At 37.5% G+C, this 20,523-nt stretch overlaps 1 protein-coding gene across 1 annotated transcript in view; it reads left to right on the forward strand.

Annotated features, from left to right (window-relative positions):
- The window catches only part of LOC150088255 (intermembrane lipid transfer protein VPS13A-like), a 3,009,916-nt gene that overhangs the window by 1,866,544 nt on the left and 1,122,849 nt on the right, over positions 1–20,523 (forward strand). Inside the window, exon 49 of the mRNA XM_090370087.1 lies at positions 8,659–8,736. Coding sequence (XP_090226213.1) covers positions 8,659–8,736 — 78 coding nt within the window. The remainder of the gene's footprint in view (positions 1–8,658; positions 8,737–20,523) is intronic.

Below are 20,523 nucleotides of genomic sequence, written 5' to 3' on the forward strand. Positions count from 1 at the left end.
TATCTTGGGATTTTCCATGATATTCTTGATATCCTCCCTTGACTCTGTTTCTATTATTACCCCTACATTTCTCATCTTTCTAATTGCTTTTATCTTTGTTGTCTTTAAATCATCCTTCAGTGTTTTCATTATAGTGGTTTTAAAATTCTCACTTGTTTGTGTTCCTTCTGTCTCTGCTGGTCTGAGCACCACAAGGTTTGGTGTTCGAAGCAGCGGTTGTTTTCTAGGTTGCGGGGCCTTTGGGTTTGTCTCTTTGTTGTTTGGAATCCTCAGCGCTTGTGCATATGTGGGAGTAAGCTGTTGAGACTGTGGTGTGAGAAGATTCGGTAGTGTGTCCAGCACCTTCTCAAGGATGGAGGTTCTTGTCTTAAGTTCCTCTTTAGTGGTTTTTAGTTTCTCACTGTCGATGAGGAGGGCAGTGGTAATAGATTCAAGGGTGGCCCAGAGTTCTTGAACATAACTTGCCGCTTGTCTGGTGAATCGACTATTATCTTGATTAAGAAAGGTCACAAGATTCCTATGTAAAGCAGATATTATTTGATGGGTTGGAGAGTCTTCATCTATAGGTTTGTGAGTTGTAGGGTATTCAGAAGGTGTAGTTGCTGTGACGGTTAGTTTTCTGGATTGGGGGAGGCCTTCTGCCTCAGTCTGATCCAATGCTGTGCGTGGTCCCTCTGGTTGTTTGGCAGAGGAGGTCTTAGGGGCCCCTGATGGGGTAGGAAGATTAGTTGATAGTTTGGCTGCAGATAATCTTCCAGGACTCTCGGCTAGATTAGGGGAGGGCCCTAAAGCTGCCTGGAAGGCAGGAGCACTTATAGCTGTTGGAGAAAGAGTGGTCTGTAATTTCCCAGTGTAGGGAGAGCTTGCCTGTGAAGGTTGCAGAGTAGGAGGGACAGGGGCTAGGCGATCTGCTACTGGCGTTGAAGTATTAAATTGAAACTTAGATGAGATCACAGGGTCAGATTCATCAAGAGGCACTTTGTTGAGAAATTCTACTTTGGTTTGAGGAGACCAGGGTGTTCTGGTTTTTGCTCTCCTCTTACTTTTCTGTTTCTTTTTCTTGGACTTGTTGACTTTGAGAGGCTGGAGGCCAACTTGGTCTGAATCGTCTGCTACAGCATTCTCGTCAGCCGACAATGAGGATGTTTCTCTTGAGCTCATGTCTAAGGGTTGTATGGTTGGGGTCAAAGACCAATAAAGCTATATAATAAAGCAATTGTTAGGGGTTGCTCCTGAGTAATTTGATTTCTTCTGAAAAGTCTACCGGAGGTTTAACGGGGTTGAAATTTTTTACGCCTCAAGAGGACTGAAAATTTCCACCGAACGACAGCATCAGGCCCGTGTGATGACCTGAAGCTGCACGTCAACGCCTCGAAAATCCCCGAGTTATCCCCAGAACACAAGTGGGGGGAAGAAGTAGCCAGCGGCGAGCGTGGCCCTAGAGAGAGGAACCGACGGCGAAGCAGACCACTTTCTGACAATTGCTATAAAGGGATTAGGCAAGGTGTTTGTGGTAGCACAGCTCCCTAGTTTATTTCAGGTGCAGTCTTTAAAACAGCCGGAGGCAATGGGCTAGGTACCAAGAGGTAGGAGCACTCACAGTCGTAAAACACTGGTTGTCAATAGCCAACTGCTTTTGTTCTATAGTCGGGAATTGGAAGTACTGTATCGTATTGATAAAATCAGCCAAGAAATCATATATAATAAAACATTACCTGAGGAAGATGCAGGCGATTTGGCATTATTACCGGACAGATCATCTTTAGAACATCTTTCTCGAAAATCAAAACAGTATAACCGCACAAATTATTAACTTTAATCGGAGCTCATTCGCAGGCTGCCACACACGAACTTGCTCCAATTCAAAACTTTATGTACGTATCGTATTCCCAGCAATATCCACTAGGCCTAACTGTCAACAATGCGTGTGTGACTACAGCAAAGCATTAGCAGAATGCTAAGCCTAAAGGGATTAGGTGGATGACGAGAGAGTACAGACCAGATAACCCTCGTAATAACAAAATTTTTTCACCCACTTAATCCACTTGCGAAGTTCTTTTAGCTGGTACACTTTTCCAGTGGAAGAAAACACTTTAAACACATTAAAATAACTCAACATTCAGGAGCTCCAGAACACATGGCTACACTGAATGATGGCCATTAATACTCTCCCTACAGTATTGTAGTGCGTGTTAATACTATGTCAGGCCCATTGTACAGCGATTCTTCCTTAACAGAGACAGGTGGAGATAGGCATATGCCTGGGGGCGCCATAAACATACACATATATACATCTACGGTTGATGCTATTTCACACTACTAGTAGTGTGATTAAAGCACGTGATGCATTTTTTGTGACCGGTATGATAACTCGAGTCAGGGGTGGATTTAGAGGGGTGGACAGATGCAGCCTATTACCCCTACCCCCTTAACTATGCATTCACTTATATGCAAAACGTTCCTACGTCTATCTAAAAAAAAACAAAAAACTTAAAAACCTGGTTGTCATGCCTCACCTTACGATGATAACTGGATACTATAGTGTCTGGATTTCTAACTTTTTTAGAAATTTTGAATAGTATGACGTCACAGTCATGCTTTCTGAATTATACTATTGCAGTAAGTATGATTGCAACAATACAAATATTTGTCAACAATTTCTTTTTTCATCTTGCATTTTCATTACATTCCATTGTTAGGTGCCCCTAACAGTTGTGTATGTTGCTTCAACTACAAGATCGGTACATCAATCAGTGCTATTTCACAGAGATATTTAGATATGTTGCACTCGCAAGTATACATCTCTTACTTTAGTTATCATAAATCCATTGTATCTTGTCTTCCAGAAATTATGAAAATCTGTGAATGATCAATAAAATATTTACAATAAAAGCACTCTTTTATTTCGTAATCGATATATACAAAACAAAATATCTAAAAGAAACGCAAAGGATGTTTCGCATAAACAATCTACCGTGCATGCTTGTCACATGTGCAACTTTTTTATTCATATTTTTTTAACAACTAGGGAAATATATAATGGATACAATTTTTTTCATGATAAAATTTTAATATTGCAAATAAAAAATAACATGAAATATTTCCATATCACAAATAACATAAAAACTATCACAAAGCATTCAATATTATAAAAACAAATATTACATAAAAAATAAACTTTCTAGAAAAAGTACACAAAAAATCACAGATTTCACAAAAATATTCAAGAAAAATTTATTCTAAAAATTGCCAATTTACTTCTTTATTAATATTTGTTATCGATCTTCTGCTTTGTTCAATAGCTGAGCGATGATTAGAGAGGAATGATTTGACGTAACAGTCCGGATAAAATTGAAGCTATGGTTTTCCATTTAGATGTTCGGTCATCATAATCTGTAATGGGTTTAACTGTCACAATATTATTCATTACACTGAAAGCTCACTCAGCTCCAGCACTGCTAATCTCAATAGTTTTAAAGATATTTCTGTCTTTCTTAATTGAAAATTCACTTGATTTTAAAGATAAACTGTCTTCGACAAAATCTATAAAATCATTAATTCATATTTCATATTTTATCAGAAAACTTAAATTTCTTATTCAGTTTTCACCATCTTGCCCCCGAGACGAAAGTTCTTTCACATTCCACGATTTCAGGTAGCATATTTTTTTAAAAATTTTTTTTAAAAATTTCTTTCAATGGTATCGTTATTTTCTTTATTTAATTTAAAATCACCCTGTTGCATTAATAACTTATCCTTTAAGGATTAAACAATGCATTTAATAACTTGGTAATTTTTTTACTTTCGATTTTGATTCCTTCAAATTCTTTCCACTTCAACATGCTCTCAATTTTAGCTTCATAATTTCCTTCAGAATTTTTCAAATTAGCAGTAACATTGATAGTTTGAATAATTAATTTATATACTTTTACAAAACATGGTGATTCTGTAAAGCTTCTGAAAGGTAAGAGAGCTTCTGCAGGATGTCGATCATTAGTGCTAAATGGTTAAGAAATTCCAAATTTAAAAGTTGATTTAATAATCCAGAATATTTAACTCCTGAATCAAAATGTTTGCACAAAGTGGGATAATTCCTCCAACCCACAATTGCCATCTGCAAGCTACAAGCTGCTCATCGTAGCCCGAACACACAACCAATCTTTATAGTTTCCACATAAAGTTCTTTAGCAATCATCCTTAATTTGGACTAGTTTTTTGGAGATTGGTGATAGTTTTTTTTTTTTAATTATTGCCTATATGCCATTATATTTTAGAACATTTTCTATACAGTAAAATGCTCGACGAAGTTTCAGAATTTCCTAACATATCATCTTCGTAAAGTTTATATAATATCTTAATTGCCTCAATCTTCACCCCCCCCGTGTTGCTACTCTAGTTCTTTGAATACAGTGCAAAAAGTCGGAATCACATGGATATTCAGCTACTCTGACCTGGTAAACATAGACAGGAGAAATTTACTGAAACGCGTGGATCACCCACTTCTCCGAAAAACATATGCCCATTTTTCAGAGTAAAGGGGAACCACAACACAGGTTGGCGACAGGCTATAATCCGTGTGAATCTTCTTAATTCTCTGACTGGCTTCAATAATCTTTGAAGCATATTGACTAGCGCGATTTCTCGGTATGTGACTGCATATGTTTTACGGACACCACTAACACTGTGAAATGGTAATCCCTTTCAAACTTAATTCGCACTTTCTAATTACCTAAATTGTCTCAAGGCCAGAGGTGAGAACAATGCATACAAAGTTGTCTCTCTTAATCCATTCGTTACATGGAAATTTTCTTCGTTCAATGGAAACAATTTTAAATGTAATTAACAAGGGGACTCAAAAACATTTGCTATAAAGAAGTTTGTTAGAGGTCCCACTATAATTAAATCAAAAACGAAGCAATTTTAAAATACATAACCGATCAATTGCACCATTAAAATGCTGGGCATGAGGCTCTGCTCGCCCCACCGTAGTTTCGGCCCTGGATACTCAATAAATGCATTCAGGATTTCATTTGTAAAATAAATGATTGTCTCAACAATGGGCTCGCAAATTTTCAAAAAAAATAACAATGGGTTCTTGCAAGCCCACTGTAGCTCACTCTTGAGAATCATACCCTGTGTGTTGAAAAATGTGATCAGTATCACCTTAATGATGCCAATTTATAACTATTTATGTAGTTGGCTATTGACAGAAATGATGCAAATGCACTACCTTGTACATTACTTCAATAATCTTTGAAGTGCTTCTGTAGAATGCACCACTGACTCTTTCCCCTTCAGGTACAATGTCCTTGAGAATCATACCCTGTGTATTGAAAAATGTAATCAGTATCACCTTGATCCTTAACTTCTGTAAATTAAACTTTTTTTTTGGGCCTTGGTGATTATTTTGAAGTCCACTGAATGCTCTGATGTTTTGTCTCTGGGTCATAGTGAATCACCCAACACTCACCTCCAGTAACAAAAAGTCAAAGAAATTAGGAGTTTTCATTCTTTGCATGACACACTTCATTTCTTCTGCTCATCTTTTAGGCTGTGCAGCACAAATTTTGTACAGACCTTCCTTTTAACTAAATCTTCATGCAGAATTTGATGGATCATCTCCTTATTCATTCTTATTCATATCCAATTCATCAGCCATCATTCTGAGGATCATACAATGAACTATTGCCGCAATTTCCTGAACATTTGTAACACAGGTCTCATTTCGAAAGTTTGTGGATGCCCTCTTCTTTGGTTGTCAATACTCACATCCATCTTTGAACTGTTTAAACTGTTCAAACACATGATTACAATAACGTTTCATCACCATAAATAGTTTTAAACATTTTCTACATTTCTGTTACAGATTTTACCAGTTGAAAGCAAAATTTTATATTTGGTCGTTGCTCCATTACAAAATTGTAATATATAGTAAAACTTTAGCATTAGCATTAATAGAGGCATATGATGCAAAGAAGCGAACTTATACAGCATGTGCCAAAAAGAAAAAACCCATTTCACACAACCATTCTTTCTAAAAGTTTGTCCAGTTCTTCCTTGAATTTATTTAACACATCAACTTCCACAACGACAGATGGAAGTTTGTTCCAGCAACCAACTATCTGCTGGTTGCTGGAACAAACTGGCTAAAGGCAAATTTTCGAACATTTATTCTACAACTGTCCTTCTTCAATTTTAATTTATGCCCCTCCGGTTCATAATCTGAGAAAGAGAAAGAACTCCATCAGCATTGAGCCTGCTCAACCCTTTCAAGGCCTTACACACCTCAATCAGATCACCTCGCAGGTGCCTAGTCTCCAGACACTGCACTTTGCAGAATTTAAGCTTTTCTTGGTAAGAGCACCCCTTCTTTCTCTCTCCAATCTTGTTGCCCCTCTCTATACTGATTCTAGCAATTTTAATGCCTTGAATACTGCGTGCAGGTCTGGAGGCCTCCTAAAAGGAGGCCTCCAGACCTGCACGCAGTATTCAAGGCTTGGCCTGACCATTGCCTTATACAAATAAATAATCACCTTCTTCTCCCAACTAGCAAAATTCCCAGATATCATTGATAAGACACTATTACCTGCTCTTGCAGCCTGTCTGACTGCACAATTACTCTCAGGTCGTTTTCATTCTCTGCAACTGTGTAGTACCACACAGTTGCTACGTTACTTTGGGGTTACTTGTACCCACATGCAGTACTTTGCATTTGTCAATGTTAAACTTCAATTGCCACTTCTCAGCCCATCTGCCCAACTTTTCTAGATCCTGTTGCAGTAGCATACTCTCATTGCTGTCCAAACCCTAGGAAACTCGACTAATGACATTAGTCCATGAAGAGCAGTGTCCATTAATTACCATTCTCTCTCTCTCTCTCTCTCTCTCTCTCTCTCTCTCTCTCTCTCTCTCTCTCTCTCTCTCAACCACCCTTTTATCCATTATAGCAGATTGTCCTTAATGCCATTAACATTAATGCTACTAGGGACAGATATTTGTTTCTGCTGGGTACTGGGTCACCGTAGTCAAGTGGTCAGGAGCAGGAGTGCAGCAGCATACTCTCTTTGAGTAGACCAGGGTTCAAGCCTCTGACTGCTAAATGCAGTCGATCTGCCAACCCGAACTGGACCATCGTGGCAAATTATAGTCCATTTCCCTCAGCATGAATTGTTGAGGAGGCTTCCATCCTGCAGTGGGTTGATAATGGCTGCAGTTGACCAGTTTTTTTTTTTTTTACTGGGTCATTTTGGGCAATTAAATAGCTGATAGTGCTCCTGAGTCAGCTCCCACACCACAAAATCGTGGAGAGAATACCATATGAAGACTTTAAACAGATAATTCAAAACAATTATCCAAAACAATTAAACAAAACAGTTACAGACATCACTGGCAACTAAATTGGCAAGGTCAAATTAACAACTGATTATGCCATATAAAACCACTTCTCCAACTGTGACTCTCTAGCCTCCAAACCAACTGTCAAGAGGAAATCACACTGGATCAGCTATGTATAGCTTATGCATACATCATTGTTTATATCTGCCCAGAGAAGAGACCTCTGTGCAGTGTATGTAACAGATTATTTACTATTCATTACATTCTAGTGGAATGTCTGGCCTATGAACATGTACACCTAGCAGAATTCCCTCAATCCACATCACAGGTGTTGCTCACAATCTCATCACTGCTGGATAACCAAAGTAAAGCTGAAAAAGTCTTCTTTTATCTAAAATGAATTAACATTTATAACCATCTATAATTATCATTCGGAACACAACACATTTTTATCACATTTCTAATCAGTACTAACCACACTCTGTATATGGCACACTAGAGGCACAGCTGCTGATTCACCATTAAACAAATAAACTCTTAGCAAAACCATATTGTCTATTCTTCCAATTTGGAAGAACAGATAACATAGATCCTTTGGCATGAAGGATCTTACATCAGTAAAGTACCTGTTCAGTTCATCAGCGACTCAACTAGGTTGCCCGTGACCACCAAATACGAAGGATGCGGAAAGGTCAGGGAATGACCACCGCATATCCCCGGAGCACTATGGCCTTAGTTGCTAATGCTCCTAAAAACCAAATAACAAACAAACAATAACAATCAACTAGGTTATTTAAGACTTTCCCAAACTCATTACATTAGGATCCAATTTGATTTATGGTTTTTTTTTTTTTTCTTTTTTGATGTGAAAGCATCTATGGCGGCACTGGATTAAATCAATTGGTAACAAAATTTTCTTATAGAAATGACGCAATTGACGTCACTTCCTATTAGGTGGTGGTTAGATTTTAAATGGTGCACTCCTAAATGGTGCTAACTAAGTCATTAACGTTGATTCGATAGAGTAAGTTCATATTAAGATACAGAAATGACGTCACTTCCTACATGTCAATTCTGATACATTCCAACCGGCCACTTCAGATATTGTAAGAAAACTGTATCTTATCTCAATAAACTCATAGTTTTTCTCTAATTCACATGACTCTTCAATGTCTTTTTGCTGTTTAAAAGTTAACTTATGCTACACAATTACACAATTCTTAAATTTTGGTTATAAAATTATATATAAATATTAATCTACTGTTCAGTGTTTTTAAAGAGACGTAAAATCATTTTAGAACTTTTGTTTTATTTTTTTTTTAGATTGAAGGCTTTGAAAAATTGCAGTCCCTTATGCCTAGGAGAAAGTGCACTACCATGTATGCTCTTCAGCCAATAAAGGTATCTAATTAAAATATACTTTAGATTCAGCTATTATTATATTGACTAATTATGTTATACATTACAGGCAGAATTTCCAAAATATGGGTGTCTGAAAACCAGAATTGTCCAAAATCAGACTTTTTTTTTAAAGATTATTTTTTCAGAGAAGTGATTCACATCAGGACAGAAAAACTTTTTCTGTCCTGAAATGAAATGAATCACTTTTCCAAAAATTGGTTTCAGTAGCACTACTGAATGATGAATTGGTTCTCCAAATTTTGATCATATTTAAATTAAAGTTGAATATTTAACTTAATACTTCCAAAAAACTACTCTAAATTTATTTATAAATCCATACAGCCTCTACTAAATACAGCCATTCCCCGACTTACATAAGGGTTGCATTCCACAGAATTCTATGTGTCGGAATTTCCCTAAATGCTTATGCAGCACTTGCAAATTTGATTGAATTTGATTGAAGCAAAAAATAAATGTTCGACGAACATGTAAATAGAATTATTTATTCAAATTTTTTATCTCATGCACAGGAAAAATTACAAAAATTTCAAAATTATAAAATTGCAAAAAGAGAGAGGAGACAGACATAACATCAGCAAGTTTTACCTTTCAAGCATCGTTACCAGAATTAACTCTCCAGGCTGTGGAGATTTAGAAGGGGTTTTTTCCAACACATCACAAAATTTCTCTGCAGCTGCAGAATCGACACTGGTGACTTCACTGCATGCTTTAATATTTTGTGCTTGAACCTATTAAACTACCATTGCTTGCCACAAACTTGGCTTGGGGTTCGCTGTACTTATCCTTAATATCTTCATAATTACTTCTTGCTTTTGCTTGAATGGCCATTGGACTCAGGGGCACTTGCTTTTGAATCTGATTTTCCATCCATATTATTAACAGCTGTTCCATCTCCTGAGGCTTTTGCTGTACTACCAGCCAAAAAAAAAATTTCAAAGTTATCCTGAAAGAGAGAGAGACAGAGATAGAACGGAATCACCAAGAAATAGAAGAATAATGATATCCAGCTCAGGACCCTGAGTGTACTAAGCCCATTCTCATCAGATGTGAGCCCCTAGGGTTAGGGCACAACTTGAGTACTGCATACAAGTCTGGAGGCCTCATTTTAGGAAATATGTAGAGCTGCTGGAATGAGTACAGAGAAGGGCAATGAGATTGGTGAGGGGAACAAAGGGTTGCTCTTACAAAGAAAGGCTTAAGTTCTGCAAATTGCAGGGTCTGGCGACTATGCACCTGCAATGTGATCTGATTGAGGTGTATAAGGCCTTGAATTGTTTTGAGCAAGCTCAATGCTGATGGAATTCTTTCTCTTTCTCAGATTCCACATCTAACGAGGATAAATTCAAATTGAGGAAAGACAGTTGTAGAATAGATATGCAGAAATTTGCCTTTAGCCAGCGGGTGGTTGATTGCTGGAACAAACTTCTATCTTTCGTCGTGGAAGTTGCATCATTTGCCTCTACTAAGGCACCTCCATAGCCAGGTCGGCAGGAGCAGCAGCAGTGCATAGCACACATTTCTTGATTAGACCGGGGTTCGAGCCCGTGACCACCAAATACGGAGGATGTGGAAAGGTCAGGGAATGACCACCGAATATCCCCGGAGCAATATGGCCTTAGTTGCTAATGCTCCTAAAAACCAAATAACAAACAAACAGCCTCTACTAATGCTGTGATAAATAAGTAGTTTGAAGGTTTTAATCACTTGTTGCGCCTATATCTTTTCTATTTAGCTATTTTAACATTGTGATTGTTATGGTATCATATGTCTTAAAATTTGATAGCCTAAGGCAGGGGTCGGCAAACATTTTTGATATAATTAAAAAAAATAGAATTGAAAGAGCCACACCTCAGCTCAAGCTTGAAGGATGGGGAGGGGCAGGTGAGTTTTTTAAGAAATGGAATAGAGTGGGAAGGTGTTTAATTAAATATATATATATATATATTTTGAAATATTTTTTATTAATACCAAAAAAACGTAACAAACATCCAATTAGGTATGAGGTAATGTGACTTTTGCTGTTGAACTTCTTGAGCGAATCTCTCAACATCAGGTGAGTATTCTATAATTTTCATCTTTAAACATGCTGAGAGGCTTGCATTGTTCAGACGGTTTCTTGATTTATTTTTAATATAGTTCATGTTCAAAAATATTTGCCCACAGAAATTCGTCAAACCAAAAACTGAGAGAAGTCCAAATGCAAATATTTTCAAATTTATATATGTGTCCAGTAAGCTACTCCATGCATCAAACACAATTTGGTCTTGCTTTTTCAACTCATCTATCTCTGTCCATTTGTGTAGAATTCCAAGGGCACCCTTTAGCCTCTCCAAATCCTCAATTTCAGTTTTAAGGCATTTTAGACTTACACTCCACATGTCCTTGATTTTTAAGTCCTCTGACTCTATTTCAAATTGTGCTTAATTTGGGCTAAAAGTTAAAGAGCCAAATGCGGCTCACAAGCCGCAGGTTGCCGACCCCTGGCCTAAGGTATAATACCGTAATACATATCACTGCACTAGCTTAGCATAGTACTGTCAACTAAATTTCTTAACCTTATTAATTTTTATTGTTAATCAATTAAATAGCATCAATTAATGAAATAAAATGGATGTCAGTTAAAGAATTTAGGATTAAAACCCTACTGTTCTTCTGCACTACTGGTTACATTCTATGATATTCGTGCCCACACTGTTACAGTAGCAGTACGAGCAGTGAGTCATAACTTACAAAAATCACTAGTTTAAGCTACTAAGCCTGTTTAATATCTTTATAAAACACAATTTAATATGTTAAATAATCAAGAATACTGTAAAAATTTCCAAAATAGTTAAGTATTTGCAGGAGCTAGAACTTTCATATTGTAACGCTTCTAATCTCGTTCCCAGAAAAGAAAAAAAAAACATCTCTTTTCTATAATTATTACTGCTAAATTTGATAACCTAATGATTTGCTAAATTTGATAACCACTGTAGGTAATGCCTTTCACTTAAATAATACATAACTGTTAAAGTAACTCATTTTCATTTGTTTGGCTTGTTAGCATATATACATAATGCACCTGTTGCCTTCATGTTCATCTGTCTGTCTATTCACCAAAACTGCTTGGGCACCCATATGTGGTGAGGAGGACCTCCAGTGATGCTGCTGGGTTTCCAGATTAGCATCACTGGGATCCAACACACTTACCTTAGTTCCACAGTTACTATCATTGGAATGAGAAGCGTGCAGCCACGCACCACGACTTGTGGTCACTCAGAAAGAGGTATGAGAGACCCAGCTATAATAAACCACTTTGGCTTCTACTTTTAAAAGATGGGAGGCTGCGACTGGCCTGACAGCGATCAATCAGAGGGTACTTTTTTACTGCTAAGGTTAACTTACTCGGCAGTTCTATGGAGTTCTAAAAGATTATTTTAAAGATAGGAAAGTTACAATTGTAACGAAATATGGGAAATTACTCAGAAAGTAACAAGAGGTGCTCCACAAGGTTCAATCACAGGTCCCTATAGTTGTAATATTGTATTGGATGAGTTACTGGTTCAGGAGTGGGTAGGATGTGAACCGATAGCATATGCTGATGATTTGTAAATAATGGTGGTGGGAAAGGTCTAGAAAAGAATTGGAGGAAAGAATTGAGGGCTCTGGGACAAGTGGAGAAATGGGCTGAGGTCCATAAAAAGGAGATATCGATGAAAATAACTCATGGTTCTGCTCAAAGGGAAGCTCAGCGAAAGAAGAACGCCGACTGCAAAAATATTTCGTATGTCGATAGCTTATGCCCTCTTGGTCAAGTACCTAGGAGTTTATCTGGATGAAAGGATGTCCTTTTTGCCTCACGTGTAGAAATTAAGAGATAAAGTGAGGATGATTTATTTAAAAATTAGGAAAGTCAAAAGGGTAGAATGGGGAGTGAAAGGCAAGTCCTTAGACCACCTCTATAATTGTATATTTCTACCGATTGTGACATATGCATGTGGGGCTTGGGGACATAGAGTCACTAATAGTCACATTAAAAGAAGTCTTATTTCAGCACAGTTCCTGCAGAACCGTTTTTATCCATTGCAGGAAAGGAACCAGTGGATCTGATTATACTTAAAAGGATAGTGGAATATGCGATTAAGAATAATAAGAGAATAGAACTTATGGGTATAAAATCTTGTAGAGAACAGGGAAACGAGTATGGAAGACACGGTTTGAAAGTAGAAAAGAAAAGGTTACAGCAAACTATAGACTGTATAGCGCAGGAAAGATGGAGCGGTTCTGCTAAGGGGTGTGTTACCTTTGCCTTTCTGCCTGGGGTGAAAACTATGAAAGAGATTTCATCTTGGTCTGGTCTGGTCTAGGAACGTTCCAAACAATGTTAATAACTGGACATGGGTTAAAGAAAAGACTGGTAGTGCTTGGTGTAGAAGAAAATTCAGTGTGTATTTGTGGGATGGTACAGGATACAGAGCACATATTACAGCAGTGTGTAAGATATACCAAGGAATATTTTAATTAGGCAGATTGGCTCTGACTCATAAACCTGGAGTGACTTGTATAAGAATAGAGAGGGAAATGAAGCTTTTACTGAGTTCGCTAGAGAAGTAAGCAGGATTAGACAATTGTAAAAATTTGTATATATGTAAATAGTGTTTTTATGGAGTTGAGATTTAGTTGGAATTGGAATTTATTGATTTTATAAGTTATAGTTGTATAAAAAGGAAATGTTGAAAAAAAGTATAAAATACAAAATACAAAAATATATTGATGAATTTTATTGTTTAGAGTTTTATATTGATTTTAGATTTTATAGTTGTATAAAAGAAAATGTTGTAAAAAGTATAAAATACAAAAATATATTGATGAATTTTAAATTTTTACAGTTTTAATTTGGCTGGAACAAGAAACACAATTTATAGAAGTTTGCCTTTGAAGTTTAACGTATAATTGAGCTCTAGATAGTGGAGATCTGCGGATTCGGGGCATTGGTGGTAACATATCGTCAATGTTTGATTTATCATATGGAGGATATGACTAAGGATCAAAAGATTAAAATTGGTAGGATAGAGGAATAAAGCGAGGATGAGCTTATTACTCAAGAAGCGCAGGTACAAGTAGGTGTTATTGTTAATAGCCATATGGTGCAAGGAAGTCTGAGGCTTATGCTGCACCATGAAAAAAAAAGGTTCCCGAGTTACCCTGAGAGAGAGAGAGAGAAGAATGATAATATCCAGTTGCCTTCCAATAAATTTCCTTCCCTTTGTCTTAGACAGGGTCAAAATCTATATAGAAATGGGAGTATATGGGTCTGTTGGAAATGTGAAAATTGTAACTGCCCAGTACCTGCTAATTTTCAAATGGGAATCCCCCCCCCTCATAGGGCTCTGTGGTGAGTGAGATACTTAGGAGCATCAGAAATATATATTTTTTTAATTATGTGTTTATTATACAACAAATTGTGGAGAAAAGAAGAGAATTCAATCTACCAACATTTCTGCTGTTTATTGATTATGAAAAAGCATATGACAATGTAAGCCGGAAAAAACTTTGGCAGATTCTACATGAAGAAAATATCTCAACCCAGCCCAACTCTGGAAAGTGATGCCAAGCCTATATAAAAACTCAAAAGTCTGCATAAAATATTTTAATGGTCAACTCTCAGACTCAATTAACACCAATAAAGGAGTCAAACAAGGATGTGGACTATCACCAAATTTATTTAATATCTACATCAATAAAATTATTGAAGAATGGAAACAAACAATTAACAACAAAATACAGTTGAACAACAGGAATAAAATCCAAACTATATTATATGCTGATAATCAAGTTATAATTGCAAAATTCAAAGATGAACTACAGATAACAGCAAATGAACTGAATAATATAGGTAAAAAGTACGAGATGAAAATCTCCACATCAAAAACAAAATCAGTGGGATTACATGGAAAAAAAACATACAAAGAGTCAAAATTGTTATTGATGACAAAATAATAGAACAAATATCTGACTTCAATTATTTGGGAAATTTAATATCAAATGAAGGGAAAGACATCCATACTAAACTACAAAAATATAATAAAATGAATGGAACGATTTAACGCCACTTCGGAAAACAAATGACAACTGAAACAAAATTACAACTACACACTTCAAAATCAGCCCACTTCTACAGCTGTACGACTTGGGTCATAAATAAGAAAGATGCACACAAACTAGAAGCAGCACAAATAAGATTTTTAAGACCATTATTAGGCTTTACCAGACTAGACCACCAAAGAAATTTAAATATCCGTGAGAAATTAAAAGTAGATAACATAGTAAATGACATAAAACGGTATCAGAAAAAATGGATCAGCCACCTAGAAGGAATGAACCCAGACCGGATCCCAAAATTAGCCTTTAACTACAAACCTACAGGCAAGAGCGATGTGGGACGACCAAGACAATGATGGCGAGATTAAGACCACCTCCAAGAGCTATAACGGAACAGATCTTAAAAGACATAAGCCGGACCAAGTTCATGATGATGATAATGATGTGTGTATTATCAATCCCTCTTTTTCTTCTGGGCCCCAACAATGACTGAACCTAATCAAACTGATATTGAAACAAATTAGTATTACTATTAGTAATGGCCATATGGTGCAAAAAACCCTAAGGCTTATGCTGCACCAGCAAAAAAAAATAAATAAATAAAATTAAATTCAATAAATAATTAATATTAAGAGAAAAGGAAATAGACAACTTATCCATTTCCCTTCTCCCATAGGTAATCCAGCTAACCTTTGATTTCCCCAAACTGTCAGCCTCTACCACGCATGTAGTTAACTTATTCAAGTAATTTATAACTCAATGGCTAAAATAAAACTTCAGGCAATCCAGTCTAAACATCTCTACCTGCAACTTGACCCCTAGCATTAGCATTAGGAGAGCATATGATGCAAGAAAAGCAAGCTTATATAGCATCAGACAAAAAAAAAAAAAAAATACCCTTCCCATTTCACCCATCCATTCACTCCAAATGTTTGTCCAGTTCTACCTTGAATTTATTTAAGCTGTCAACTTCTACAACGACAGATGGAGGTTTATTCCAGCAAACAACCACTCACTAGCTAAAGTCAAACTTACACACATCAATTCTACAACTGTCTTTCCTCAATTTGAATATATGCTCCCCCTTAGGTGAGTAATCTGAGTAAGAGGAAGAATCCCATTAGCATTAAGCTTGCTCAATCCATTCAAGGCCTTATACAACTTGATTACATCACCTCACAGGTGCATAGTCTCCAGAGGCTGCAATTTGTAGAACTTAAGCCTTTCTTCATAAGAGCAACCCTTTGTTCCATTCATTAATATTGTTGCCCTTCTCTGTACTCAGTCCAGCAGCTCTACATTCTTTCTAAAATGAGACCTCTAGACCTGTATACAGTTCTCAAGGTGTGGCCTGACCACTGCCTTATACCAGGGGACAATCACTCCCTTATCCCTGTTAGCAAAATTCTTGTATATCATTGATAAGACACTGTGAGCTACACTTGTATCCTTTTTTGCACTGCTCAGAAAACTTCATATCTGACTCCATATTTGTCCCCAGGCCCTACTCATTCTCCACTACCCTGAGTGTAGTACCACTAAGTTGATATGTTACTCTTCAGTAATGTTAAACTTCAGTTGCCACCTCTCAGCCCATCTGCTCAACTTTTCCAGATCCCATTACAGTAGGGTACTATCATACCTGTCATTAACACCCTGCCAACCTTCGTATTCTCTGAAAACTTAGACATTAACCGTGTTATATGTTGATCAACATCATTGATAAAAACCAAAAACAACAATGGGCCAAACCCTGGGAAACTCCACTAATAAGTCCATGAAGATCATGGACTTATTAGTGGACTTATTAATTATCCATTGTAGCAACTTGCTCTTAATGCCATACTGCTGCAATTTGTACTGTAGTCTTCCATGTGCCACAGTATCAAAAGCTTTCCTAAAATCCAAGTATATGATATCAAAATTATTCTTTCCGTACAATTCCTTTGTGACCACATCATAGTATCCAATCAGATTTGGATACTGTGTAACAAAACCATGCTGTGTCTAAATTTTTGCTGCTGTCTTGTGTAGATCATCTTGCATTGCTTCATTAACCAGTGACTCCATTATTTTCCCTGTAACATAAGTTAGACTAAGAGGTCTGTAATTACCCATGTCACCATTTGATCCCCCCTTTGTGAATTGGGGATAAAATTGCACATCTCCTGTTCGTGGGAACCTCCCCGAGTCCAAGGATGCTCTCACAATTATGGCTAATGGTTTGCTTAGTTCCTTTGCTCCCTCCTTTAATATAACTGGATAGATGCCATCTAACCCAGGTGCCTTCCTTTAATATATATGCATCCCACGCATTTTTCTTCTCGGCCACAAGCCGCATTAAACTTCAACAATTTCTCCTCCACTTTGCTCTCAGTTATTACAAAATCCCTTAGCACCCTGTTAGAGTTTGACAGACATCTGGCCCTCTCCTCCTTGAATAACTCCTCATGTGTGAATGTGGATGCAAAATACTATTTAGTTTGACAATTATCTGAAAATGATCATCTACAGTCAAACCATTGATCTCAAGTGGACCAATCTGATTCATTCCCTTCCATTTAGAGTTTATATAAGTAAAGAACTCCCTGCTGTTTTTTGTTGAAACCTTTGCCAAAATCTCACAATCTTCCTTCACCTGCCTAAACTCCTTTGTGAATTGATTACAGACTAGCTTATATCTGCCATAGGCTTCTGTGTTGCCTGATAATTTATATGCATCTCATGCATATAAATTATTTACATGCATTTTTCTTCTCTGCCATGAGCCCCATTCATTCATCTGATATACATTTAGACCTAAACCTTGAACAGTATTTCTTAATTGGCATGAAAAGCCTTAGTAACCTCCAGCATGTTCGAGAGGCAACCAGAGAAAGTAATACTCTTGATATGGTTATCAGCAGTGATCATTCATATATTAAGAATTTGCAGATAAAAGAACCACTAGGTAGCAGTGATCACAGTGTACTGACGTTGGATTTACTTAAAGATTTAATTACCATCAGGGGTAAAGGAAAGGGTTTTTGCTTCCGTAAAGGCGAGTAGAGTGGTCTCCGACGGTTTTTAAATCCTGTACAGTGGGATCAACTGACGATGTTACCAACAGTAAATTCTAAGTGCGAAGCATTCAAGGAATTAATCGGGGATGCTACTAAAAGTTTCATACCTATTAAGAAATATTGTTCAAGATTTAGGCCTAATGTCAAATGAACTAATGAGACGCGTAACAGAGAAGAAAAATGCATGGGAAGCATATAAATTATCAAGCGACTCAGAAGCCTATGGCAGATATAAGTTAATCTGTAATCAGGTCACAAAGGAGGTTCGGCAGGTGAAGGGAGATTACGAGAAATCCTTGGCAAAAGATGCAAAGAAAAACAGCAAAGATTTCTTTACTTATATAAACTCTAAAAGGAAGGGGATGAATCTCATTGGTCCACTTGACATCGATGGTTCGACTGTCGATGATCCTGCTCAGATAGCAAACAAACTGAATGAGTATTTTGCATCTACATTCACACATGAGGAATTATTAAGGTTTGAAAATGGCAGAAGGTTATCAAATTGTAACAGGATACTTAATGATTTTGTAATAACTGAGAGCAAAGTGGAAGAGAAACTGTTGAAGTTAAACGTAAGAAAAGCACCTGGGGTGGATGGGATCTATCCAGTTATATTAAAGGAGGTGGCAAAGCAACTAAGCAAACCCTTAGCCATAATTATGAGAGCATCCTTGGACTCAGGGGAGGTTCCCACGGACTGGAGATGTGCAAATGTATCCCCAATTCACAAACGGGGATCGAAGGGTGACACGAGTAATTATAGACCAGTTAGTTTAACTTCTGTTCCGGGTAAAATAATGGAGTCGCTGGTTAAAGATGCATTGCAGGATCATCTAGACAAGACTGCAGCAATAATTCAGACACAGCATGGGTTTGTTAAGGGAAAGTCTTGTCTGACAAATTTGATAGGATATTATGATGTGGTTACAAAGGAACTGGATGCAAAAAATAATTTTGATATCATATATTTGGATTTCAGGATAGCTTTTGACACTGTTGCGCATGGAAGACTATTGCACAAATTGGAGCAGAATGGTATTAAGGGTAAGTTGCTACAATGGATAAAAGGATGGTTAAGTGCGAGAAGACAGAGGGTGGTAATCAATGGGTGCTGCTCTTCTTGGACTAATGTTATTAGTGGAGTCCCACTGGGTCCACTGTTGTTTTGTATATTAATCAATGATATTGATGAAGGTATATCAGGCTTATTGTCAAAGTTTGTAGCTGATACAAAGGTTGGCAGGGTTGTTAATGACAGTAATGGCAGTGTGCTACTGCAACAGGATCTAGATAATTTGGGCAGATGGGAAAAGAAGTGGCAATTGAAGTTTAACCTTGACAAATGCAAAGTACTGCATATGGGTAGAAGTAACCCCAGAGAAACGTACCAACTGTGTGGTACTACACTTAAGGTGGTAGAAAATGAAAAATACCTGGGAGTAATTGTGCAGTCAGATATGAAGTTTTCTGAGCAATGCAGACAGGCTGCCAAGGCAGGTCATGGGGTTTTGTCAATGATATATAGGAATTTTGCTAGCAGGGAAAAGGAGGTGATTATCCCTCTGTATAAGGCAATGGTCAGGCCACACCTTGAGTACTGCGTACAGGTCTGGAGCCCTCATTTTAGGAAGGATGTAGATTCACTTGAGCGTGTACAGAGAAGGGCAACAAGATTGGTGACGGGAATGAAGGGATCCTCTTATCAAGATAGGCTTAAGTTCTGCAAATTGCAGTGGCTGGAGACTAGGTGCCTGCGCAGTGATCTGATTCAGGTGTATAAGGCCTTGATGGGTTCAGCACACTGAATTCTGATGGGATCATTAGCATTAGTAGAGGCATTTAATGCAAGAAAGCAAGCTTATGCAGCATTAGCCAAAAAAAAAAAAAAAAAAAAAAACCACTTCCACTTCACCCCTCTATTCGTTCAAAATATCTGTCCAACTGAGCCTTAAAGTTATTTAGGCTATCAACTTCCACGACAAGGGATGGAAGTCTGTTCCACCAACCAACCACCCTCTGGCTAAAGGTAAATTTCCGCACGTCAATCCTGCATCTGTCTTTTCTCAATTTGAATTTATGCCCTCTCAGGTGATTATTCTGAGTGAGCGGAAGAATCCCATCAGCATTAAGCATGCTCAAACCATTCAAGGCTTTATACACCTTTATCAGATCACCTCGCTGGTGCCTAGTCTCCAGACACTGTAATTTGAAAAATTAAGCCTTTCTTCATAACAGCACCCGTTTGTTCCTATTCACTAATCTTGTTGCCCTTCTCTGTACTCGTTCCAGCAGCTCTATATCCTTCTTGAAATGAGGCCTCCAGACCTGTATACAGTACTCTAGGTGTGGTCTGACCATTGCTTTATACAAGGGAATAATCACCTCCTTATCCCTGCAATACACCTTGACAATACACCATGAACTACTCTTGCAGCCCGTCTGCACTGCTCAGAGAACTTCATATTTGCCTGCACAACTACTCCCAGGTCCCTTTCATTCTCTACCACTGTCAGTGTAGTACCACAGACTTGATACGTTGCTCTGGGGGATGCTGTTTCCCATATGTAGTACTTTACATTTGTCAATGTTAAATTTCATTTGCCACCTCTCGGCCCATCTG

The sequence above is a fragment of the Mastigoproctus giganteus genome, chromosome 3 (genome assembly GCF_048544385.1).
Source record: "Mastigoproctus giganteus isolate SK-2022 chromosome 3, ASM4854438v1, whole genome shotgun sequence".
Classification (NCBI taxonomy): domain Eukaryota; kingdom Metazoa; phylum Arthropoda; class Arachnida; order Uropygi; family Thelyphonidae; genus Mastigoproctus; species Mastigoproctus giganteus.